Raw genomic sequence first — 27,963 nt, 5'->3', positions numbered from 1 at the left:
ATAATAATAATAATAATAATAATAATAATAATAATAATAACAACAACAATAATAATAATAACAATGCCAATTTTGTGTACAGACAAAAAGAATAGTTTTATTGCACTCCTTATTTTACACTAATTTACAACATTCTTTGTTTATCTTTGGCACTATTTTGAAGCAACTAATTTTCCGATATTTGGAACAATCATTTTGGCAGTTGCAAATTTGAAGCATAGCTTCCAACAAAGCATCAGATGAACTTGACCTTGTTTTGTTTTGTTAATACTCTTAATTGAAAACATTTGTTCACAAACTAATGTTGTCCCAAGCATAGCTATATATTTCAGGGCAAGGGCGTGAATCCTCAGGAATTCTTGTTGATCAGTGCCTTTATACAATAAAATCAAATCACCATTGTAATGATAATAGCAGTCTGTCAAAACTGAATTGGACTTTAGTTTTATCAGCTCAACTTGGACGCTTGATGGGGCATCCTGTGGGCACACACTGAAAATGGCATCATAAACACTTTGGGTGCAGATTTTACTCAGTTTATGTCTTCATAAGTACCTAAATTCAAGAATTTCAGGGAGGGGAAAATTGTACAAATTTCCTCCTTGAAGCTGGCTTTTAAAAAGCACATGATGCAATATGAAACTTTCAGTATAGTCACACATAGCACTGATTAATTTATTTTTAGCTTGCAACCCCATGTTGTCTTTCATGACAGCGAGGTTAGCGATATGTTGATCATCATCCAAGTCTGACTGTAGAAAACCTTTCCTATTAGCGAACAGAGCTATTTCTTGTCTCAAATGAAAAAAAGACAGAGTACTTTTGAGCAACTTAACCATCGTGCAGCGCAATTAAAAAGGCATATCTTTGTGAACTGATTAAATATCCTCCAAGAATCCTTTAAATTCCCGATGATTCAAGCTTTGCTGTCTACAAAACCTCACAATTTTTCCAACATTATCTACGATGGACCTAACTTGTGGAAAAATTTTGCACTTAGCTGTCCTTGATGTAAAAGACAGTGTACTGTCAAAACTGGGGGAAGCTCAGATTCGTGTACTTTTTTTTCATATGTCCTACAAAATCTACCCCTTCCAACAACATTGCAGGGGCCCCATCAGTTGCAATGCTGTATAGGCACTCTAGTAACAACTGTATATTGTTCAAAACCACCTCTACAGCCAGGAAAATATCTTCCCTGACTGTGGTATTTTTCAAAGAAATAACATGCAACAGTTCCTCAGTAACAATAACATCTTTTTTGAAACCCCTTACAAAAATTGTAAGTTGAGCTATGCTGTGATTGTCAGTGCTCTCATCAAAGGCAATCAAGTACTCTACAAACATACAACATTTACTGCAAAACTGCTCCTTTAATTCTGCACCAATTTCTTGCACTCTTCGAGAAATTGTATGTTCAGACAAGCTTACCACCTCAAACTGGGCCACTACAGATGGGTGTATTACCTCCAAACACTCTACATTACCTCCAAACACTCTACAAAACACTCTTTTACAAATTAGCCATTCATAAAAGGTCTTCCAGTTTTTGCAGTTTTCAGTGCAATAATGTAGCTTGCTCAAACTGCACTTTCCGGCGTGCAATTCAGCTCACATATCTGCAGGATAACAACAGCAATAATTAACTTTAAAATATTACCACACTAAACAGTCTCATAATTTAGCTTAGCACAATATCTAAAGGGAAATAGTGCAAGTTTCTGTAGATATGAGTACAGTTACAAAAAGGAATATTTTTTTTTTCTTTTAAAATGAACAATATAAAAGAGGCTTACCTCTTCAGATTGTGGCAATTCTGACTTTAATCAGTTCTGTTCAGTTCAATAATCCCCTCGTGTGTTGAATAATGTTTATTTTCGTAGTGACAGTACATTTTCAATGCTCGGATATTTACAGTACGGTGGCAAATTAAGCACAGTGCTTTCTCATCAGACTTTAGAAACAAATACAAATCTCCCCACTGAGCATTAAAAAAAGGCACACCTAAATCCAAACCTTTTCTGCTCATGCTAAATACTCACAAGACTGATTCACAGTGTCCCATTTGATAAGATTCCGAACGAACACTTCAGCACACTGAAGACGACACTAAAGCGAGGACTGTCTCTGTCACACACATGCTGCTACACCCACTACGTGGGAGGAAAGAGGGAAGGGAGGAGGAAAAGCACCTGTGCTACTTGCACAAGCACTAAGTGGCCAAATTGGCATGACCTGGCTTAGAGACTGCTCAATGAGTCACAACATATTAAAATGAGGTCACAGGTCTCTGTTAATGGACAGGTCTTCAATAAAACTGAGGTATCTGCTAATGGACATCAGCTATGCCTTAAAAACACTACCCGCTCCAGGGAGGAGATGTGAAAGCATAAGCTATCCTATCCATGGTTTTATAGCTGTCAGTGTAAAATATGGTAGCACCCTGGTACTCCTGAAGAAATGAAAGGGACAGACACCATAAGGTCATTGAAGCGACTGAGACTTTAGTAACTTGACACAGCTTGGTCTCAATGTGTGACCTGGGTACCAACATAGAGAAAGTGTGCAAAAATTGGGGGGGGGGGGGGGCAAAGAGGGGGAGTATGGGGAAGGGGGCAGTATATTCTGAGGAGGATAGATCGAGGTCCTGGCAGAGGGAGGGCTGCGTGGCACATTCCAACTGCTAATCCTACTAGAGGGTGGGTGCAGGCAGTTGATGCCCCCTGTATGCAAAAAGATAAGGATATGCTGGATGATCAGGAAATTGTCGAATGGCAATTGCACAGGTAAGCAAGAGTTGGTATAATCAGAACTGAAGAGCAAAGATCCCCATTTCAGCAAGGAGACTGTCTATGTGACTAGTCCAAAAAGCACCAGTGGCCACTCAAACTCCATGATGATGGACTGGGTCTAACAATTTCAGAACTCAAGGCACTACCGAGCCATAGACTTAGCAACAATGGTCCAAGTTGCTGACATATAGCATGAGGGTGACCAGTAGGCCGACAGAGGTCACTAGCCCATCTATGGCGATCAATAAGAGTGTGATAGAACCCTGGGGGAGGTCATTATTTCAGACCCACGGAGAGCCAAGAGAAGTACCAATTCTGACCTGAAACAACTGGTATGATAAAAATAGACAAATAAAAATTGGTAGGGACACTCAAAAGCCTCAGTTATGGAGTGTAAGTAAAATCTGATGGCACCAGATGGTATCATATGCCACATGTAGGTCAAAAAAGATTGCAATAAGGTGTTTGCAGTTAGAAATAGCCTCCCAGATTGCTGTTTCCAACCTAACCAGATGGTCAGCTGTCGAGCATCTCTGCTGTAAACCACTCTGAAAGTGGGAACAAAAGGCTCTTTGATTCGAAAACCCAGCATAATCAGTGGGTTGCCATCATTTCAAGCAGTTTGCAGAGTATGTTGGTGAGGCTAATCAGAAAGTAGCTGTCAATGAACAGTGAGTGTTTGCCTGCATAAAAGCTCTCAACCGGGCTAGTGTAAACGTGTTCCACAATGGTGGGATGTACTACGACAGTGCAATATGGACAGACGTGCAGATGGATAAATGAAACAGCCATAGACTAGTTTCGAACAGTCAAGAGCTTGGCGCAAACAGAGGGAAGGTCATCTGATCCACTCCCCACGACGTACCGATAAGGTGTTCAGCATGTTGCTCCGACATACCAGTACAGAGCCCATCCTAAAGGAAGAGACTTGGTATAACTGTGGGTCTTTGGTGGTCCAGAAGACTACACAGTTTGGTCACACCTGGGATGAAGAGGCATATATTCCCAGGGAGAGATATAGTGGTCTTAGCATTCCTTTTTACCACATTTAATTAGAAAGTGAGCCTTAGCACGAAGTCGTTTAAAAGTGGTAAGGTTGGCCTGATGCAGGGCTCTTAGCAATCCTGAATATCTACTGCAATGTCTCTCTGGTCCACCAAGGCATCGGCCGACGATGGAGGGGAACTGTAGAGAGGGGACAAGCAGTTTCCGCAGCATGGATGATCGCATTAGAGGTGTCTTGCACAACCTTGTCAATGCAATCCAACAGATAGGGGGCGACGGTAACAGCAGATACATACAACTGCCAATTGGCTCTTCAAACCATCCAATGTGGTAGTCGGTCAACCTGGCACTGACTAGGAAGCGACACTATCACCGGAAACTGGTCACTATAACAAAGATTGACATGCAGTGATCAATGTAATGAAGCGATGCAGCTGGGGGAAGAGATTATTTGGTTGATAGCTGAAAAGGTGCCATTGGCAGCACTGAAGTGGGTACAAGTACTATCACTGATGAGACAAGGTTATTGATCAGTAAGAAGTTGGCCAATTACAAGAAAATGAAACGGTACTTCCCCACATGGGCTGGTGTGCAATGAAGTCGTGTAGCAGAAGAGAATGGGGGGGGGGGGGGGGGAGTTAAGTGGTCTGCCTCCAGGTAAATAAACTTTGCAAATGGCGATTGTGGAGGTCATTTGCACCAGCACCACTATTGCTTCCAACATGGTATGAAGGGGAATCCACTCACTGACATCTGTGTGAACCAATGAATACACCCCCATCGAGATGCACTCTCAGGGCCAGCACGGGTCTGACAAAATGCACAATAACCACTGTGTGTTGAGGAAGAGTCACCAGTGAAGCATGTTTCTTGCAGAGCAACAGTTCCACTGAATGGTCAAGTTTTTAGTCTCATTTTTCCCCTCTTCCTCCTTCACTGTCTTTGGTGGCTGCTTTTGCTTCAATCCTAGGGAGCTGTTGTGCCTCTGATCTGTGAGTCTGAGGAGAGAGGGTTTCTGAGAGGGAGCTTTCTCAATGGTAGATGCTGGATGAAGAAGCTCCTTCTCTGGGCAGGTTCTAGAAGTGATTCCTGATGAGAGGTGGGTGATGGGATAACTGGTCTGGAAAAAATTGAGGTAGTGATGGAGATGGCTGTCACTTTCGCATGATTGGTCATCATATCAGTAAGATGTAGGTGTCCAGTTCTTTTCTTTTTTTTCCCCCAGTATACGACAGTCTTTTCTGTCTTGGAAACTTGGCAAACTGGTGAAAGTGGAGGATGGTGTTCCATGCAATTGACACATGATGGTGGTTGTTCATAAGATTTACCTACATGGAGTCATTATCCACAGTTGCTGCATTTTGGTCTGCCATGCAGTGGTATGACATACGACCAAAGCATATGTGTCAGAGGCACCTCATGAGTGATGGGACGTAAGGTTTGACATCACACCTGTACACTATGACTAACTTTTTGTGGAAATACATTGCCTTCAAAGGAATCTGAGGAATATGACTCCTTGGACCATATTCATCTTGTGTGGGGCAATGATCACTGATATATCACGAAGACTATCACATACCTGAAAAGCTGTAGATTGTGCAGCAGAGGAGGCTTTAATCAATAGCAATCCACTGCACATTTTTCCCAAATATTGAAACTTCTCCAAATTTATGTTCAATACATTGTTGCAGTAAAAGTACCCCATCAGTTTGAGTACATACAAAGTATTGGATAATTTTTTTCACTCCCAGACGTCTGGCTTGTCTCTCTTTCCAGGGTATAGAAAGCAGCAGGGTTATTAAGTATCCACACTGAAATGTCTATACCTGTCTGATGAGATGGTTGGATCAGAATGGCCATGGTTTTCATGTAATGTGATATGTCTAATGTGCAAAATGTCCACCCTGATGCCACCTCCCCCAATCAAGGGCTATCCCCATGGGCCCCAAACAGATACAGCAAAGGCCATCTGGCAAGATAGGCATTGCTGGGAGTCCTGATGTCCCAAGAAGATGGATATCTACTCCTTGGCACGTGTGAGAAGCTAGCAGCTCAGGCATCAGTAGTGTGATCCCCATGTTGTCAGAGCGCTCAACCAGAAAGGTACATAATGACCCTATCAGATCGGCCACCATGTTGGCTTTGAGGCGCATATAGCAGTCTATGCAGATACTGTGGGCAGATGACATTCAACACTGCATGCAAAAGGTGCTATTTGAGATGTTCTTCTCAGTTAGTCCACACAACAAGAAAAATTTGCAAAATGAAGATGAAACCCAGAAGGGAACCAGGAATTACTTCAGGCAAAAGGTGAAGTTAGGTAAATGAATGAATATTCCAAGAAGAAAGGAAAGCAGAATGTAGAGAATAGGTGGTCAACATAAAGGCTGCCACAATAAAAAGGAGAGTAAGGAATGGAATGATAGAGATGAGAGATTGCAACACAGAACAGGAAGTAGGTGTTGCAACAGCCTGGGGTCCCTGCTTGCCACAAACACACTCACAAAAGAATGGTGAGCCCTCGAGACGCTTTCACTGCTGGACTGTTCCCACACAGATTCAAATTTAGGCAATAATGCCTTTATTCAAGAGTGGTAATAGGTATAAAGTTGAAAATTACTGACCCATATCACTGCTTTCAGCAGTTTCAGTATTTGGCAGACAGATGAAGCAACAAATCACCAAGTACTTCAACGGCTACAAGCTACTAAATAGTAATCAGTATGGATTTCGAAGAAGTGGAAGTACAAAAACAGCAATAACAGATTACACAAATGGAATAATTATAAATCAAAACAACAACAATAGTATTGTAGGAGTTATTTCAGATCTTTGTAAGGCTTTCAATACTGAGCCAGGAATTTCTTTTAGACAATGTGGAAGCAACAGGAATAAAAGATTATAGTAAACAAGTGGTTTCCATTTGCAAAATAGATCACAGATTGTGGAACTCACATCAGTTCATTTTGATTATAAAATCAAATTAGTATCTGATGCAAAGAAAGTCAAAATAAGTGTACCACAGGGAAGTATGTTAAGCCCCTTTCTATTCCTTATTGGTATAAAAGACATACAGACCTCAGAACCTGCAGCTAAAATCATTTTTTTTTGCAGATGACACTTGGATAATAGTGAGCAATTTTGAGGCATCTCTGTCTGTAACAACTGATCAAGTCCTCAAGTCACTGCAGTCATGATTCAATGCCAATAGGCTGACAGTGTGAAGAACACAAATTACATTCAATATGGAAAAAATGTATCAAACCCACGATCTCCTTATGGCACTGGTTGGAAATGAATTGGAAAGAGTATGATGAACAAAACTTTTAGGAATATATGCTGAGCAAGAAAAACTGGAAAAACCATGTTATAAAACTCTCCAAAGATTCAGTTTGGTGTGTATTCCTCTGTGAATCATTTCATGGGGTCTGTGCCACACTCGAACCCTACCCTCAGCTCTTACCAACTGAAATCAGGACTCATCTGATACAGTCTTGAGCTCAGGAGAGGCACTGCAGGCAATGTTGTGCAGTTAACAAAGGCACTCACATCAGTCGTCTGCTGCCATAGTGTGTTTAAGCCAATTTTTGCCCCACTGTCCTAATAGATATGTTCGTCATACATCCCACATTGACTTCAGTGGTTATTTCATGGAATGTTGCTTGTCTGTTAGCACTGACATCTACCCAAATGCCACTGCTCTCAGTTCTTAAGCGAAGGCAGTGGGCCACTGCATTGCCCCTGGTCAGAACACAGAGGATCTCTGAGAACTGAATTCCCTAAAGATTTCTGTAACAGAATGCCCCATGTGTGTAGCTCTAGCTACCATTTCATGTTCAAAATCTGTTAATTCCAGTCATGTACCCATTATCACAACAGAAACCTTTTCACATGAATCTCCAGAATACAAATGACAGACAGCTCCACCAATGCACTGCCCTTTTATACATTCTGTACGTGATATTACTGCCATCTGTATACCCGCATATCGCTACCCCATGACTTGTCACCATAGTGCAGAGGTACCTAAAAACCTAAACTTCGTCCAAACAGATCATGAAGGCCCAACGATACCGACTGGTCGCCATGTCATCCTCAGCCCACAGGCATCACTGGATGCGGACATGGAGGGGCATGTGGTCAGCACACCGCTCTCCCGGCCGTATGTCGGTTTACGGGACTGGAGCTGCTACTTCTCAGTCAAGTAGCTCCTCAGTTTGCCTCACAAGGGCTGAGTGCACCCTGCTTGCCAAAAGCACTGGGTAGACTGGATGGTCACCCATCCAAGTGCTAGCCCAGCCCAACAGTACTTAACTTCGGTGATCTGACAGGAACCAGTGTTACCACTGCGCACGGCCGTTGGCATAGTGCAGAAGTACCTGTCCTCCAATAAAATTGAATTTTGTAAGTCAATTACTTCTAATTGCATTGCAGCTGACACATCATCAAGTACGACTGAAAAAGGAACACTAAACAATTGTAACTGCATCTCCAGAAAATTTAGTTTTTGGAACTGTGACTCAAAACTATCTATTAGCTGATTAACTATATGTCCACAGTTTACAAACGATATGTCAGAAGTTAACTTTAGAGAATCAACACAAGTGAAAACATCAGATTTCTGTTCTCCATCAACACTTCAAATAGAGCTTATCTCTGAATGTGTACTATGATCAGAGCAATTTTGTCACATTATTAGTGTTAAGCAATTATTTCAACTTGATGAGCATCCCTAGTTTGTCATGCCCCATGTACTATCAACAAATCTTTCTCCTATAGTGACACATTCAGTATATTTAGATAAATCATCATATCAGCCAGAAAAGCATGGGCAACATCCATTTTGGTTCCTGTGGCAAGGAATTTGTTTCACTTTCCCATCTAAAAACATTGCAATTTCCTAAATAAATAAAAAAGGTCAATATCTCAATGAAACCCTTTGAACTGATGATGGATAACACCAACCTTGCATACACAATTCATTACAATGTCCATTACACCCACGTTTCCTTTTCAAAGTCCCTCTTAAGTTTACTTTTTAACCCTGCTGATACCCAACCATTTGTGGTACACTGTTTGTGGCCACAGAATGAAGATTTCTCACAGAATGTTCTTGCTATCAACTGACTCTCAAATGACTTCAAAAATGTTGAGCCCTCTTGTCATGTAATCCAGTGGTACCACTTCTCAATAATTTGCATGTCTACAACATATATAACAATAGCAAGTAGAGCACATTCACATACATCTGTGCTCTCACTGATGGTGAGAGAAAATGCTGTGGGACCTTGAGCTTTATTGCTGAGTTGTGGCTCCAGATCACCTCCCATGTCGAGGATTCAATGGGATGCCATTTGCTTTGAGAGAAAAAAACCATCAAAAGTTGCTAATCCCCTTGGGACTACTCATTCTTCTATTGCTACCAGAAATGATTTAATGGGAGGTCCCAAACAGAATGTTTTGCCAGTCAGTGCTATGAGGAGGACTACTTTATAAATTGCACAAATTACAGCTTCATTTAGGTTTTCTTCATCAGCATTCAGATGAAATTAATAAACACATTACAGTAGTATACGAAGTTTTTTTAGAGTTCTAAAAAAATCCTCAATCACAATTTTTTTTTAACTTACATCTTCCTGTATACTGCTCTTCAAATTGGAAACCATTTCCTTGTGAGCAGGCCCTTCTGTTCAATTGTAATGGCACTGTAAATTTTATTTCTTTGCAGAAACAAGCATTTTGCAAGACACCACGCACTGTGGGCATCCACCTCCGACACTAAAGATACATTTCCTCTAATGAAGCAGGCAGTGGGCTTCAGCGAGTAGATCATTACACATCCCCAAGAACTAAAAAGGACAGTCATGAATCTGTTTACTTGAAGGGACAGAGTTACTCATTTTGTTTTGTTTTACGGCGCAGAAATAACTGGGGTCTTACACCCCCAAGTCAAAACTATACAACACGAAGACACAGAGGAGTTAAAAAAGACTATATGTCAATTCCAAGTGACATAAGAGAAGACAGCTAAAAACTGGGATGTGGAGAAAGGGCTACAAAAGAGACAATGCAGAAACAGAGGTCCACAACTAAAAATTAAATGGCGTTTGCCATATTGCTCTGACAAATAAAAAGTAAAACGCAGTTGACAGCCCGCACGTCATTTGCTAAAACAGCCAATAACTCAGATGGCAAACCCACGTGGGAACGTAAACGGTTAAAAAATGGGCATTCCATCAGGAGGTGGTGGACAGTTAAAACTTGGGCACAATGTGTACAAAGTGGTGGGGGAGCGCCACTTATCAAATTACGATGGCTAAAAAGGCAGTGTCCAATACACAACCTAGTTAAAATGACCTCCTCCTGGCGGGAGGGCCGAGGGGAGGGCATCCAAGCTGCTGGGAGAGGCTTAATAAGCCAGAGTTTATCCCCATGAAGGGAGGACCAATGGCGATGCCAAAAGGACACCACCTTCTGACAGATGGCAATACACAGATCACTGGAGGGAATATAGGAACTAGTGGGCTGAAATATGAGGACTACAGCCTTGGCAGCAGTGTCAGCAGTCTCGTTTCCTGGCAGACCAACATGACCAGGAACCCACATAAACATCACAGTGGCTCAACCAAGAGTGATCAAGTGACAGTATTCCTGGACCTGTTGCAGTAAGGGATGGGTGGTGTACAGCACAAGTAGACTTTGAAGGGCACTGAGTGAGTTTGAGCAGAGGACACAATTGCAAAGCCTCTGTCACCGAATGTACTGCATAGCCTGATACAGGGTGAAGAGTTCGGCTGTAAATACTGAGCAGTGTGCCGGAAGCCGATATTGAAAGACATGGGCACCAATGACGAAGGCACACCCGACACCATGGTCAGTCCAAGAGCCATCAGTGTATACAGAAGGACTATCACTAAGTTCCATGCGAAGGTTGTGAAACTGAAGGCGATAGAGCGAGAATAGAGTAGCGTCCTTAGGAAGCGAATGAGGGCCAAGGTTAACACAGGCTGCTTCACAAAGTCAAAGTGGTGAAGGGATCACACCCACCGGTAAAGTTGCAGGTAGTCAAAATTAAGCCACCGGACCAAGTGGTGAAGGCGGACTCCAGGAGGTAACAGAGAAGAGGAATGCACCCCATACTGGCAATCAAAGGAATCACCGAACAAAGAGGCATAGGATGGGTGGCCATGCATGGCAGACAAACGGTATGCACACCTGTTGAGGAAAAAGCCACATCGGTAGGACAGTGGCAGTTCAACAGCTTCAGCATACCGGTGGTCAAACGACTGCCACAATGGTGGACAGCATTGAGACGGCGTAAGAGGGACGGAGGTGCAGATTCATAAACAAAGCACCCGTAGTCAAGTTTCGAACGGACAAGGGACCGGTACAAACGGAGGAGGGTGCCTCGACTGACACTCCAGGATGTACCACTGAGGACACGTAGGACACTGAGGGACCGTGTACAGTGGGCTACCAGGTAAGACACATGGGAGGACCAAGAGAGTTTCCTATCGAGCATGAGCCCCAGGAATTTCGTAGTTTCAACGAATGGAAGAGCAACAGGCCCAAGATGTAAAGATGGTGGGAGAAACCAACTGCACCACCAGATATTCATACAGACAGTTTTGTCAGTGGAAAAACAAAAGCAACTGTCGATGCTCCACGAGTGAAGACGATCAAGACATCACTGAAGATGAAACTTCCTGGCAGATTAAAACTGTATGCCGGACCGAGACTCGAACTCGGGACCTTTGCCTTTTGCAGGCAAGTGCTCTGGTGGCAGGCAGGCTGATAGTGGGAAGAGCTCGAAATTTCTGCAAAATGGCAGCCCAAGGTGTTGCAGATAGCAATATGGTCCACGATGACATCATCCACTACTGTCAGGCCAGAAATTGGCAAATGGATCAGAGAGCCGGCGCAGGTTGGCCCACATGACAGAGGAAGTGGTGGACCTGTTAAAAAAGCTAATGAATGAAAGCTAGCTAGCTTTTTTGCTGTTGCAAAGAACGCAACGACACTGTGCATACATCTGTTTATAATGAATGCAGTTTGACATCATAGGACAATGGTTGAAATGTGGAATGCAAATTGCATTGTGACATGCCTCAGTCCACCAAGGACTGGAACACAGCGTGGTAAAGAGGAAGTGCGAGGAATGGAATTTTCTGCAGCAGTAATCATAATGTTTGTGAGATATTCCACCTGGTCATCACAACTGGGGAAATCTTGTTCTCTGAAGGTTGCCAGGGAGGATTAATGCCACCAGTCAGCCTTAGTAAGCTACCATTTGGGTGTGCACGCAGGTGTGGTAGGAATCAGCAAATGGATAGCACATGGGAAATGGTCACTTGAGTAGGTGTCAGAAAGAATGAACCATTCAAGATGACGGGCAAGCTGGACAATGTGGAAGGATAGGTCCAAATGGGGATAGGTGTGCGAGGAGTCAGAAAGGAATGTGGGTGCTCCAGTTTTAAGACAGAAGAGGTTGAGTTGATTAAGAAGATCGGCCAAGAGGGTACCCCAAAGGGAATGATACACACTGAAGTCACCGAGTAGCAGAAATGTGTGAGGTAGCTGCCCAATAAGCTGAAGGAAGTCTGCCCTGGTGACACTGAATGATGGAGGGATATAAAGGGTACGAGGGTACTCCAAAAGAAATGCACACTAACTTCTTTATTAATCCATCTTTTATTCTACATGTTTGAAAGTTTTACAGTGTGTAGATACATCCTTTAGGAACAATATTTTCATTTCTCCACATAATGTCCATCCCTCTCAACTGCCTTACGCCATCTTGGAACCAGCGTCTGTATACCTGCACGGTAAAATTCTGAACCAACCTGTTGGAGCCACTGTTTTGCAACGTGTACAAGGGAGTCGTCATCTTCAAACCTTGTTCCACAAAGAGAGTCTTTCAGTTTCCCAAATAGACGATAGTCACATGGAGCCAGGTCAGGACTGTAAGGCAGGTGTTTCAGTGTTGTCCATCCTAGTTTTGTGATCTCTTCCATGGTTTTCGACTGACATGTGGTCGTGCATTGTTGTGCAACAGCAAAACATCCTGCTTTTGCTGATGTGGTCGAACACGATTCAGTCGAGCTTGAAGTTTCTTCAGTGTCATCACATATGCATCAGAATTTATGGTGGTTCCACTTGGCATGATGACCACAAGCAAGAGTCCTTCGGAATCAAAAAACACAGTAGCCATAACTTTTACAGCAGAAGGTGTGGTTCTGATTTTTTTTTTCTTGGGTGAATTTGCATGACGCCACTCCATTGATTGCCTCTTCGTCACTGGTGAAAAATGATGGAGCCATGTTTCATCACCTGTCACAATTCTTCCAAGAAATTCATCTCCACCATTCTCGTACAGTTCCAAAAGTTCACTGCATATCGTTTTTCTTGTTTCTTGGTGAGCCACTGTCAACATCCTGGGAATCCACCTGGCACAAACCTTTTTTAATGCCAACACTTTCACTATTCTGCAAACACTTCCTTCCCCTATCCCAATGTAGCGTGACAATTCGTTCACTGTGATGCGTCTGTCAGCAGTCACCAATTCGTTAACACTCTGCACGTTGTCTGGAGCATGTGCAGTACGAGGCCTGCTGCTGCGAGGACAATCCTCAATATTGCCGTACCCGCTTTCATCACGTAACCTGCTTGCCCACCGATTAACTGTACTGTGATCGACAGCAGCATCTCCATACACCTTTTTCAACCTCTTGTGGATGTTTCCCACTGTCTCGTTTTCACAGCACAGGAGTTCTATGAGAGCATGTTGCTTCTGACGAATGTCAAGTGTAGCAGCCATCTTGAAGACATGCTGTGACGACACCACTCATGGGAACAGGTTGAACTAAGGTTGAAAACAAGCGGGAAGAATGTATCTACACACTGTAAAACTTTCACACGTGCAGAATGAAAACTGTATTTTTACAAAAATAGTGTGCATTTCTTTTGGAGTGACCCTCGTACAAAGGGAAAATGTTAGGTGTGGAAGGAAAAGGCGAACAGCAAAAGGTTGAAGATGGGTAGTCAGGGAGATGGGCTGACTATGATCATCAAACCATATGAGCAGCATGATGCCCCCATGTGACGGAATGCTCTGCCTTCAGGAAACAAAATTGTGTCCTCACGACCTCTTTGAGCTTTCATATTTCCTCCCAGTTTGTTTTGACCTTCCCCTTGAGGTCGTCAAGGGGAAGGTCAAAACAAACTGGGAGGAAATGTGAAAGCTTAAAGAGGTCATGAGGACACAATTTAGTTTCCTGAAGGCAGAGTATAAGGGGACAGTGTGATGCCAAAAGCAGCCGTAAATCCTCTTTATTGGATTGAAGACCGCGAACATTCCATTACACAGAAAAACCGCATTCGGGAGGAAGACGGTTCAATCCCGCGTCCGGCCATCCTGATTTAGGTTTTCCGTGATTTCCCTAGATCACTCCAGGCAAATGCCGGGATGGTTCCTTTCAAAGGGCACGGCCGACTTCCTTCCCTATCCTTCCCTAATCCGAGCTTGTGCTCCGTCTCTAATGACCTCGTTGTCGACGGGACGTTAAACACCAATATCCTCCTCCTCCACACAGAAAAACTGTTGGCGGTGCGCACCGCCGACACAGAAGTCGGTCGGACTAAGGTATCATGTGGGAACACTGTCGAAGAGGACCTTTGTGTCTGCAAAGGAGAAGACCATTTGTCTTTGGTGGACTTCTTCGAGCCTTTCCAGTTATCAGAGGAAGACTCAGGTGTTGTCTAGCTGGAGGGACATAGGAAGTCTTCATGGGAGTACTCCTTTTGTCCTTTCCGGCCTACCGGTTGTGTAGCTGGTGGCTTCGCCCCTTGAAGCAAGAGTTTGGTGGCTCATTGCACAGCTGTACAGGGGGATAGCGATGCTACCTTGACACTGGGCAATTTCACAACCTCAGCACTGAATTTGAGGTTGCATGGCCATATTCTTCACGGAGCGAGAGGGTAACAAAAACAAAACTATAGGTGCCAGATGAGAGAACACAGGGTTTGCAACTAGCCAATAACTTGCGAGCGACTGGGTATGGTACTTTTTCCTTTGCCCGGATCTCCTGGACAGCCCACTCATCAAGAAACATGGGACAATCTCGAGAGGAGGCACCATGGCCACCGGGGGACAGAGTACTAGCAAGCGTAACGTGGAGCTCCCGGCACTGCCGCAGCTCTGAGCTGAGGCAATGAGCCCTCCCATCCACGGGGCACTTGTTTGAACAGCCTGATCTACGCTGTTTGTTTCTTTGCACAAGAATGTTTCTGCTGTTGGTGCTCACTTTTCTGAGTTTTGTTTGCAACACAATACACCTCAGAGGAGAGAATCTGTTGCGAAAAGATTTATGTTTGCCACAGCATTGGCAGGTGTTTGTATGTTTATTAGCTCTTAAGGTGAATGCTGGTATGATTCTATGTCCAATTTCCTGACCTATGCTCACCTAATCAATCGTGGTTTGGTAATATTTTGTATATGTATATATTGTTTCTGTAATGTATCTGACATGTCTGATACTGTTCTACTGAATGGTCTATGGACAAATAATGCAAACAGAACAGTCTAGACATTGCAACATATCATCGGTCAATGTGAAGAGTGTTTGATGTGTCAGAATCGCTTTATGAGAACCATAATATTGGCCATTGATTATTTTTTTTACATTTCCAAGGTGTATTAGAATCCAGTTATATACACCTTTTTCAATAACATCAGAAAAATTGTAAACAGCAAGATGGGTTGATAGTTTGTCACACTTGTAATATCTCAAATTTTATAAGAACACCTAACAACATACTTACTTCTTCCTGGAACAATTCCTTGCAGCAGGGAGACATACGTTAATGGACAACACTTCATTAACTTTTACAGGGAATTAAACCCACTGTCTGACCCAGTGTGTCACTTCAATCACCTCTATGGAAAGTAAATTTATCTTTTTCATTCATTCACGCATGTCCATAGATCCCATCAAGAAATTAGACCTTCTGAAATGAGGAATAAGTCAAATTATGCATTAACAAAAGACAAGAAAATTATGGAAACTTATTCTGATTGATTCTTACATATGGACATTCCCAAATACCACATTCTTATTCACACAATTTAATTAACTATAGCCCTCTGGCCAAAATGTTACTTCACAGAGGCCAAATAGCAAAAGGTGTGGCACATCAGAATTTACGGTCCCAGATGTGTAAGTATCGTCATCATAATGCTACACGCTCAGGAATAGATGTACGGCACATATTATTCAAATAATCTCCTCAGAAACTATAACAATAGAAGATAATGAAGCCACAGAGAGCAAGCTGCATACTATGGACACGTTAGCCACTGTAACTAACCAATAACTTATGGAATTGTTGCTCACCAGTCTTGGGTGTCCAATTTCTTGAATACATTTTCATCTAAGTCATTTAAAGCTTCTACCACCATCCATGTGTGTGGATTATTTTCATTTTCGAATGGATCTGCAGTCTGAATATCTATAGATTCAATGTCATTTGGTATAACCAGCCTATAAATATTTAAAAAAAAATGTTTGTATCGTAGGCATGCACAGAGTTTACTCATTTAATAAATTTATATCTCATGGTGCTAACAGCTGAAATATTTTAAACTTCATAACATACTTTCAAGTGCTAAAATGTGAAACATTATTCTCAGACAAATACGGTAAAGCCAACAAGCACTACACACGCTGTGTGACCAAAAATGTCCGGGCACCCATTATTGTTCACTCCATGTTCAATATGGATTCTGTAATCAGTAATCTTATGAAACACAGCTCACACTGTCTATCCACGAGATCCAGAATGCAATAGGTAGCTGTGCCCAGGTCAAAGTCAAGTCTCTAAACTTCTAAAAAACATTCCATGCCTGCCATCTGGGCTCTTAGGTCATACTTAGGTCATTCCAACAAGTGGCAGAGAATAATGAGAAGATCAGCCTTGTGCATGAAGTTTCAACAAAGCTCACAATTTTCAGCATTGTCTCCAAAACCAATCGGGGGCCTTTGGCTCTGAGTCAAGTGGAAGAACTGAACTAGAGACATCGGAGGCTCTTTGACAGCTAGGCTGCACTTTTGCACTTCCTGTACTTGTGAAATAGTGTTGTGAACTGTAGGGTGCCCCTAAAGGGGTCAGGTGTGCACCACCCATAAGAAGCTGCTACTCAGGTAGCTGACTGCGTGTGGGATGCGCACAAGGGTTTTTTTTTTTTTTTTTTTTTTTTTTTTTTTTTTTTTTTTTTTTTTTTTTTTTTTTTACATTAAGTGACTCTCCATCCATCCCAGATAACGATAGCTGTAGGAAACCCAGAAGTATCAGTTTTTCAACCATTCACATAAAATGCCAGAGTTTGAAGCACTCCTGAAAGTCAGTGAAGCTCACATAATACTAGATACAGAAAGCTGGTTGAAACCTGAAATTGACAGCAGTGAGATTTTTGGAGAAAATTTTAGTGTATATTGAAAGGATAGACAAATAGGACATGGAAGTGGTGATTTGTTACAGTAGACAGGAAACTCAAATCCACTGAGATATAAATTGGAGCTGCATAAAACAGGGTGGGCATGAAACGGTAATTGGATCCTTCTATCACCCACCAGACTCATCTCCTAATGTAACCGAAAACTTCAAAGAAAAGCTCAGTTCATTTGTATGTAAGTTCCCCAATCATACTGCAATCACTGGAGACTTTAATCATCCAATAATTAATAGGGAAAATAGCCTTTTGTTAATGGTGGGCATGATAAGACAGCATGTGAAACATTACTAAATGCCTTCTCCGACAACTACCTAGATCAGATAGTTAGAAACCCCATTCATAATGAAAATATTTTGGCTCTAATGGCGACAAACAGACCTAACCTTTTTGAGGATATCCACATCAAAAGTAGTATCAGTGATCATGACGTAATCGTGGCAACAATGATTATCAAAGTACAAAGGACAGCTAAAATAAGCAGGAAGATATATACATTCAGTATCCTAAATAAAATATCAGTTGTCTCATACCTCTTTGGGGAACTTTGAACTTTCAGCACAGGGCAGGAGCATGTAGAGGAACTACAGCTCAAGTTTAAAAGAATAGTTGACCATGTACTGGATAGATATGTACCCAGTAGAACTGTTCATAATGGAAGGGAACCTCCATGGTATACAGTCACTGTAAGGAAACTTCTAAAGAAACAGAGATTACTGCATGTTGTTGTTGTTGTTGTTGTTGTTGTTGCTGTTGTGGTCTTCAGTCCAGAGACTGGTTTGATGCAGCTCTCCATGCTACTCTATCCTGTGCAAGGTTCTTCATCTCCCAGTACCTACTGCAACCTACATCCTTCTGAATCTGTTTAGAGTATTCCTCTCTTGGTCTCCCTCTACGATTTTTACCCTCCACGCTGCCCTCCAATACTAAATTGGTGATCCCTTGATGCCTCAGAATATGCCCTACCAACCGATCCCTTCTTCTAGTCAAGTTGTGCCACAAACTCCTCTAATAGGCGTAAAATAAAGCATAGGGCTACAGGTATAGAGATGTTGAATGAAACATGTTTGGCTGTCAAGGGAGCAATGTGTGATGCCTTCAATGACTACCGCAGAAGAATATTGTCAAATGACATTTCACAAAACCCAAAGAAATTCTGGTCATATATAAATGATGTCAGTGGCACCGAAAATAATCTCCACTCCCTAGTGAATGAGGCAGGAACAGAAATTGAGGATAGCAAAGCAAAATCAGAAATGCACAACTCTGTTTTCAAATGTTCCTTTACAAGGGAAAACTTGGGAGCATTGCACCAATTTGATCCTTATACCACTGAAAAGATGAGTGAAATAGATACTTGTGTCAGCAGTGTGGAGAAACAGCTGAGCTCAATAAAATTGAACAAAACTATAGCCCCCAATGAAATCCCTGTCAGATTCTATACTGCATTTTTGGCTGAGTTAGCTCTTCTTCTAGCTATAGTCTATCAAAGATCCCTCTAACAAAGAACCGTGTCTGGTTTTGGTAAAATGCACAGGCCACACCAGTCTAAAAGAAGGGTAGAATAATTGAGTCACAAAACTACCATTAAAGACCCTTGACATCAGTTTGTTGTAGAATCTTAGAAGATATTCTGAGCTCAAACATAATGAGGTATCTTGAACAGAATGGCCTCTTCAGTGATAACCAGCGTGGATTCTGCAAACATTGATCATGTGAAATCCAACTCATACTCTTCTCATATGACATAATGGAAGCTTTGGGTCAAGGCAACCAGGTAGATTCAATGCTTCTCGATTTCCAAAGAGCATTTGACTTAGTACTGCACATACGTTTATTGTCAAAAATATAATCATAGGAGGGTATCATATGAAATTTGTGACTGGATTGAGGACTTTTTGGTAGGGAGGACACAGAATGATATTTCATATGGAGGGTCATCATCACATGTAGAAGTAACTACTAGTGTGCCCCACGCCAGTGTGTTGGAACCCTTGCTATTCACGTTGTAAGTTAATGACCTTGCAGACAATATTTATAGCAACCTCAGACTTTTTGCAGATGATGCAGTTATCTATAATGAAGTACTATCTCAGAGAAGCTGCATAAATATTTAGTCAGATCCTGATAAGACTTCAAGGTGGTGCAGAGATTGGTAACTTGCTCTAAATGTTCAAAATGTAAAATCTAAAAAAAAATGTCCTATTACTATAATATCAATGAGTAACTGTGGAATCGGCCAACTCATACAAATACCTTGGTGTAACACTTTGTAGGGATATGAAATGAAATGATCGCATAGGTTCAGTTGTGCGTAAAGCAGATGGTAGACTTCGGTTTATTGGTAGACCAATGGGGAAGTTTCATGACCATTTCTAGAACATTGCTCAAGTATGTGGGACCCATACCAGATGGGGCTAACAGAGGATACTCAACATATACAGAGAAGGGCAGCATGAATGGTCCCAGGTTGGTCTGATCCAAAGAAGAGTGTCACTGAGATACCAAACGAATTGAACTGGAAGACTCTTGAAGATAGACGTTAACTATCCCGAGATATCCTCTTTACAGAGTTTCTAGAACTGGTGTTAAATGATGACTCTAGGAATATACTAACACCCTGCTACATATCACACAGGGATCGTGAGGATGAGATTAGTGTAATTACTGCATGCACAGAGGCATTCAAACAATCATTCTTCCCATGCTCCGCACGTGAATGGAATGGGAAGAAACCCTAATAACTGATACAATAGGGTGTATCCTCTGTCATGCACTTCACAGTGGTTTGCAGAGTATAGATGAAGATGTAGATTCAGTTCTGAATCTAAATAATCTACAGATATAGGCTGCTGGACCTCTGGTGGTTACAAATTACCTTAGGATATCCCAGCTGTTAGAGGATACATAGCAATGAAGCAAAATAGTTCTGCCAAGAACTACCTGACAAAGGACTTAGGGAATACCCTCCGGCTCTTACAGCTAAACATAGAGGGAACAAGCAGAGCAAAAAGTGAGTATCTCACTCAAATGTTGATTGAAAACAAGGTGGACGTTGTTCCACTACAGGAAACCCACTGCTCAGACGAAACCCAACTTCATTCCAGGTGTAAGCTCCCCGGCTACTCGTTAGCTGCTGCGACATACCATGCAAGTTACGGATCTGCAACATATATCAAGAATGATGTTGAAGAGGTAATAGATGTCCAAAGAAAAACGGAGAATAACATCCATACCATCAGGCTGAAAGTCGCCAACACAGAGATTGTGAACATCTATAAGCCTCCAGCACAACCATGGGTAAATGAAGCTGCTCAAAATATTCCACATCCAGGAATAGTAATTGGAGACTTCAACGGCCATAACACACAATGGGGCTACAGCACCACGAATGAAGATGGTGAGAAAGTATCAGAATGGGCTGAAATGGAACGCCTTTTCTTACTATTTGACGGGAAGGACAAAGGGACATTCCGCTCAGCTAGATGGGCTCAGGACTACACTCCCGATCTCTGTTTCATTACCACTAAAAACAAAGGATTACCCTTGCAGAGCAGCAGGAAGGTGCTCAGTGATTTCCCTAGAAGCCAACACCGACCTGTACTGGTGAAAATTGGACTCGAAATCCCAGTTGTGAAGTCTATACCAAAGCCACGATGGAACTTCCAAAAAGCCAAATGGGAAAAATTCTCTGAAGAGGTTGATCATATTATTCAGTTTATTCCACCTAAAGTTAGGCACTACGACCACTTTGTTAGACTAATTCATTCCATTGCCAGAAAACATATTCCAAGAGGCTACAGAGAGAACTACATTCCTGGATGGAGCCCTAGATGTCAAGAATTGTATGACGAATTTAAAACGACTCGAGACACCAAGGTAGCAGATGAATTGATTTCGGCCCTAGATTCAGCTAGGCAAAAGAAATGGATGGAACTAACTGAAAACATGTCTTTCCAACACTCGAGTAAGAAAGCTTGGCAGTGCCACAAAAGTTAATATCTTATCGGACAAAATAAATCCAAACAAAATAGCAGCCAGGATTGTTAATATAACAAGAACACCAAGCAACAACAACAAACAGAAAGCCAAAGAAATAAAACATGAGCTAAAGTCTAAAATGTCTCAAGCACAGCCTTCCGAATTTGCACAGAAAATCTCTGCAGCCGAAGTTGTTTCAGCCCTAGATACTCTGAAATCTGGTAAAGCGGCTGGTTGTGATGGTATATACCCGGAGTTCCTTAAACACGCTGGCCAAGGTGCAGTGCAGTGGCTAACTGCACTGTTTAATGAAATTCTCGCAACAGGAAGACTGCCAAATCTTTTAAGAAAACTAAAATAATTGCCATCCTGAAACTGTCAAAATCTGGTAACAATCCTGAAGACTATAGACCCATTGCACTTCTAAGTGTCTGCTATAAACTGCTGGAGAGAGTACTCTATAATAGAATTGCACCAACTATCCTGAAACACATTCCTGTAGAACAGGCTGGCTTCAGACGAGACCGCAGTTGTAGTGATCAAGTGCTAGCGTTGGCAACATACGTAGATAAGGGCTTCGAAGACCTGAAGAAAACAATGGCCGTGTTTATTGACCTAACATCAGCATATGATACAGTGTGGCGGAAAGGCATGCTTCTTAAGTTCTTAAGAATAATTCCATGTAAAGGAATTGCACAACTACTCAATAACATGCTGTCGAACAGGAAATTCCAAGTTCACCTAAAAGGTCAAGTAAGCAAGGTATACAATTTAAATGACAGACTACCACAAGGATCAGTATTGGCCCCCCCTACTTTTCAATTTATATGTCGCTGACTTGCCAGAAACGAAAGCAAGAACATTTATCTATGCTGATGACATAGACTTGGTGACGCAGGCTAAAGATTTTACAACTTCAGAAATGACTCTCACTCAGGATCTGCGAATTCTAGATGAATTTTGAATCCTCCACCTTCCATCTGAGTAATAGGCATGCTCGCTATAAACCGCAAATTTCCTTTAGAAATCAGTTGCTGTCATATGACCCATTCCCAAAATATCTCGGCGTGACCTTGGATCGTTCGCTAACATATAGAAAACACCTAACTGAAACAGCTTTAAAAATGAGAACCAGAAACAATATACTACACAAACTCTCCGGAACAAGCTGGGGACCTAAGGCATCAGCACTCAAAACAACTGCCCTCTCACTTGTATACTCTGTTGGGGAATATTGCAGCCCAGTATGGCTGAACAGCGCTCTTACAGCCATGGTAGACACACAGCTGAATGTAGCCATGAGAAGCGTATCCAGGACAATAAAATCCACACTCACAGAATGGCTACCTGTTCTGTCTAATATTGCACCACCGAAGTTACGATGTCAAGCAGCGTTGAAAAGGGAATGGGAGAAATGCTCCAAGAATCCCGAGTTACCGCTACACCAGGACTGTGATGCCACTCAAAGGCAACGTCTTAAGTCCAGGAAACCCTCCTGGAGACTTGGAAAAAGGCTTACTTCTGAAGGATTCCAACCAGAAACAGCATGGCGGGAAGAATGGTTTGCAGCCAATCCCGATTCTGCAGGTCTCATTGCTGATCATACACGAGTCCCTCCTGGATTCCACTTACCTAGGAGGTCGTGGATCACCCTAAATCGCATACGCACCAAGCACGGAAATTGCCAGGACTTGAAGCATAAGTGGGGAATTGCTGAAAGTGCCAAGTGTGACTGCGGACACCAACGACAAACAATACACCACATAGTCACAGAGTGTCCCCTACGGAAATATGCTGGAACTCTGACCAGCATACATGAGGTCTCTGAACAAGCAATCTTCTGGCTGGATACTTTAGATATTAACCTATAGTTTTTATTACAACTTGAAGCTCTGTTTGTCAATATTACTGTTTATAAAAACTACATTTTCTCTTTTACATGTAACTCATCCTAGTGATTTTATCCATATGTATATTACTGATTTATCAATCTAATCTAAGACTTTTATTACCATAAATGAATGTAATCTATTCTATTTGTAGTATATGCATATTGTGTTACCAGTAACATCATTGCTGTTCAATTCAAGTAATGTATCCTTGATGCCAAACGAAATAATAATAAAAGTTCTGAATGATCACACAGTGAACGAAATTCGATGTTACATATTATGCAACTAACTCTGGGATTGATTTGACAGTCTCTTAGTACATATAACTCTGCATGCTACTGTTAATGTGGAGAAATCATCTGGTGTAAAAAATAATTTTTTTTATTTTTTTCCCCCCATGTGTACTCCAAGAGGGTGTTATAGGACTTTTACTCTTTTTAATACATAAAAATGACTAGGAGTATAACACTGGAGGCTCAATGTGGTTGTTTGGTACTGCTATTATTGTATGTATGAAAGATGCCACAACAGAAAACTGCAGAAAGAACTACTCAGGATCGAAGCAACAGTGTCTTTTCCAACAAGAGTCAAGTAACATGTTACTTCCCTCCCCACATGTGGCTTGTGAAAGACCACAATAGTAAAACGAGAGAAATTTGAGATTGAAAACAAGCTTCCCATTAGTTAATTGTTCCTGCATACCATTTGCAAATGCAACAGGAGAGAGGGGGGAAATAAATAAATACCATTGTTCAACCTGATCCTTGACAAAGTAATGAGGGAATGTGAAAAAGAACTGAAAATCCAAGGACACTGGAAACCAACACAACCTGGGACAAGATAGAAATCTCAAACACAGCTTTTGCTGTTGACCTGTCCACACATTCTGATAATGAATCAACAGCAACCAGACAAATAGAAATACTAAAAGAATGTGCAGAAAAGTAAGCCTGCCAATATCTTTCCAGAAGTCTGAATTCTTCTTCTCAAAATTAAACGCCCAAAAATTACACAAAATACAGCAAGACAAAAAGAGTTACACATTATGAATATCTATGTGAAATATTTCAACCTACAAGAGCAGAAAACATCTCATGGAAGACTCTACCACAAAAAATGAATAGAGCTTACGGCAAAATGCAAGACATGTATAATAATAAACTCACGTCCATTCAAACAAGGATGAGATACAACACAGTAATCAAGCCTGAAATACTATAGGCAAGTAAGACACTAATATTCCATATGAAACGTAAAATGGAAAGCATACTGTAGGGAGAACGCAAAACAAGGAGAAAAATTCTTGCCCCAAAGCTGATAGAAGAAGGATACACATTACACTCTATGACAACCACAGAGAAGATGTCAAACCTAGCAGCAGTCAGAAAAAGAATGCTCAAATCGCTAAGGGCACATCAGCAAGCTGCCACCAACCACATTCACCAACAGGATTCTGACACATATACAAGTGGTCAACTCAACAACATGATGGATCACACAAGTCAAACCTGGCCTAGAAAAAGCACAAAAAAAGAGATCCAATAGAAATTCAAGACAGAAAGTGGAATGTTAGGTCAGAGAGTGAAGTCTCAAAGAAACCAGTGACTGAGGATGGGAAGAGACTCGCTGAAGAAAAAAAATGAGAAAATCGTGGAAGGTCAGAAAGAATGCTAAAATGAAGCAGAATGCTTTGCGTGATCCTACAGCGTCTCGAGGTAAATAAATAAGTGATGATGATGCTAATAATAATAATATACAGAGGCACACCTAACTGCTAATGCTACAGCATTTAAATTTTGTTGTAGCCTTGCACCATGCTCAGGAGGAGGAGGAGGAGGAGGAGATTAGTGTTTAATGTCCCGTCGACAACGAGGTCATTAGAGACGGAGCGCAAGCTTGGGCGAGGGAATGATGGGGAAGGAAATCGGCCGTGCCCTTTCAAACGAACCATCCCGGCATTTGCCTGAAGCAATTTAGGGAAATCACGGAAAACCTAAATCATGACGGCCGGAGACGGGATTGAACCGTCGTCCTCCTGAATGCGAGTCCAGTGTGCTAACCACTGCGCCACCTCGCTCGGTACCATGCTCAGGTACAAAGAACTTGCTGCCATACATTTGGAAGCAGTTAGTCCTAGGGTTTTTATATGTAATTTATTTTCACCTTTGGCAAAGTTTGCTACAGTTAAAAATACTGAGTAGCAACATAGTTTCGGAGTCTATGTTACACTATAGGTCTCTTGCAACTGGCTAGATATGGCAGTTAAAAGGTTGGAGGAATGCAGCAGCATACCATCTCCAATAGGTTCATGCCTAATACAGCGCCATGGTGTTCAATCAAACCTTCGGGTTGATGAAAACTTTACCTTTCACTGGCTGAAGTGTAGTAAATATTTGTTACAAGATTTTCATGCAGAGAGATCAGACCTATAATTGTTACTTTCATTCACAATCAATAAGGGGACCATATGGCAATCAGATTTTTGTAATTTTTTATATTTATAATATGTGAAGTTCAGAACCCAAATATACCCCTCCCCCCAGTCTGTTCAATGCAACTATCAAAAATTCTTGAGAAAATTGATTTTGAAGTTTTCCAGTCATGTTTAATATGCTAAAATATGTTACATATTATTCAACAAGCAGTGTGTGGGTGGCCTGGCTTCAATTCCACATGGAATCAAATTTTTAAACAAAGGTTCATGTTCTACTAGCATTTCTGTGACGTGTAGAAGACATAAAGCACACAAGACTTGTAATTGCTAAATCGAGTCTTCTTTCAGTCTGTTTTTTTTCCATTCACTTTGAATACCTGTCATTTTAATATAAACTTCATCAAATATATGCTAATTAACACATCTAATTATGGTTTTATGAAAAATGCATGTCTTATTATTTCTAATTATATACTGCACAGAAAAATCCAGTTTTTACTGGAAACAAAAATGCTTAATTACCAATCTTTTATAAAAGATTGTATAGTTTAAAAATCACAAATTATATTTTTTCTATCTTTTTGAATTTTATGCTTCATGTAAAAGATCACAGAATGTGTAACTTTGTTTAAAAAATTGATTCTGCTACGATTCAAACCCATGACACCCACACATCATGTAAACACTATCAAATAGCCACACTGCTTGTTGACAGACCACCCTCTTAGTTTAGCATATTAAAAAATGGTCAGAAAACTTCAAAGCCTATTTTCTCGAGTATTTTTGAAAGTTTCATCAAAGCACTTTGGGAGACGTATACTGGAGCTCTGAACTTAAAGTAAAATAAATATAAAAATTAAAAAAATCCAAAAGCCATGTGTGTAAGATGTTCAGCTTATATGTCTGAACAAGTACCATTAGTTCCAGCAAATAATTCTAATTTTCTTCAAAATTATAATACAACAATCTCTGCTTTCTGGACAAGAATATAATCACACTAATAAGAAAAATTTACATTTCCTAACCATTGCCACCATATAGTAAGCATGTAACTGTCTAACACACTTAAGAATACCTACATCCATTTTCCCATCTACCAAAGGTAATATTGGACTCAAACAGACAAAGCCTTTTCAAACTGTCAACTTCCTGCACTGAATTAGACTCTTAACACAATACCATAAACCAGACAGCCAGCACATCTCCATTTGTAAGTCCCACCATGTGCTCACAAACAACATATATATATATATATATATATATATATATATATATATATATATATATATATCTGTGTGTGTTTTATACCCTCATATGCAAAGCCAAACCCCAAATGCCTGGAAGTTTTTGGTCACAAAGTGCAATTACAGCATGACAAACCAGTCTGGAATTGAAACATCACACATTTACAGCAAGATACCGTAAATATACGCAATTTCTTTAGCAAATCCCTGACTTACACATATTTTCTCTCTCCCCCCCCCCCCCCACCCCCACCCCAAAAAAAAAATATAAATTTATTATTCAACATACTTCTCTTAACAAATAATAATAAAAAAATTTATCACAGCAAAATGTTGTTGGAATATTCTATGGCAGCCCATACTCACCTATAAGAATGTAAATACATTCGAGTTGGTAAACTATCGTTTTTATTACTATACGTGTAATCTCCAACAATGGTGTGACCTATGCTCATGCAATGAACGCGCAGCTGATGCCTTCTTCCAGTGACTGGCCTTAACAATACTTTTGTGGCTGGATATGTTCCATAAAGCCCACGCTGAAGAACTAGCAATCGTGTATGTGCAAATTTTGCGTAACAGCTGTTAGGATCAGAAGCCAGACACATGCGATGGTTACCATGTCGTTCCCTTTTGTCTTCACCAATTGGATCTGTAATGTCCATAAGCTCTTTAGCAACATGTCCTCGAACAATGGCCACGTAATACTTTTTCGTTTTTCTTGATTCAAAAGCTGTTGCAGCTGCTTTCGCTGCACGTTTGTGTAAAGCAATACAAACAGCACCACTTGTTGCAAAGTCCAAACGATGCACGAAGTGAAAGTCATGTGCAAGCTTCTGGTTTATTAATTCTGGATGCAACTTTCGTAGCTGCAGTTGTAAAGAAACCTGGATGGACGGTTGAGAAGTGAAGGAAGACCATTACCACAACAAATCAGTATAAACAACAATATATTGCTGAGACATAAGTATATTCACAGTTATAGTGTAACATACTGACCTTAACAGATGGATCATCACTGTTCATAACAACGTCATAAGATTTATTTGCAATAATAAAATTTTTACTTAAATGCAGAATTTGGACTGAACTTTCCTTCGTATCG

The 27,963-nt window shown here is 41.2% G+C and overlaps 1 protein-coding gene across 1 annotated transcript; it reads right to left on the bottom strand.

Annotated features, from left to right (window-relative positions):
* Positions 1-121: 121 nt before the first annotated feature.
* Positions 122-27,948, bottom strand: LOC124555604 (RNA pseudouridylate synthase domain-containing protein 1-like). The gene is made up of 5 exons (XM_047129573.1): positions 27,858-27,948; positions 27,225-27,745; positions 16,193-16,339; positions 15,621-15,806; positions 122-1,619 (listed from the first exon to the last, which is right to left on the bottom strand). Coding segments are annotated over exons 1-4 (696 nt in total). The 5' UTR covers positions 27,885-27,948; the 3' UTR covers positions 122-1,619; positions 15,621-15,805.
* Positions 27,949-27,963: the final 15 nt, after the last annotated feature.

Source organism: Schistocerca americana, chromosome X (genome assembly GCF_021461395.2).
Source record: "Schistocerca americana isolate TAMUIC-IGC-003095 chromosome X, iqSchAmer2.1, whole genome shotgun sequence".
Taxonomy (NCBI): Eukaryota; Metazoa; Arthropoda; class Insecta; order Orthoptera; family Acrididae; genus Schistocerca; species Schistocerca americana.
This window is presented reverse-complemented; position numbering and strand designations above follow the sequence as displayed.

Excerpts from the sequence above, each read along its gene's own strand:
- LOC124555604 (XM_047129573.1), bottom strand. The coding sequence starts at position 27,884 with ATGAACAGTGATGATCCATCTGTTAAG. Across the intron at positions 27,746-27,857 it reads GTGATGATCCATCTGTTAAG|GTTTCTTTACAACTGCAGCT; the intron begins GTCAGTATGTTA and ends CCGTCCATCCAG. Across the intron at positions 16,340-27,224 it reads ATGTATTTACATTCTTATAG|GCTGGTTATACCAAATGACA; the intron begins GTGAGTATGGGC and ends AAATATTTATAG.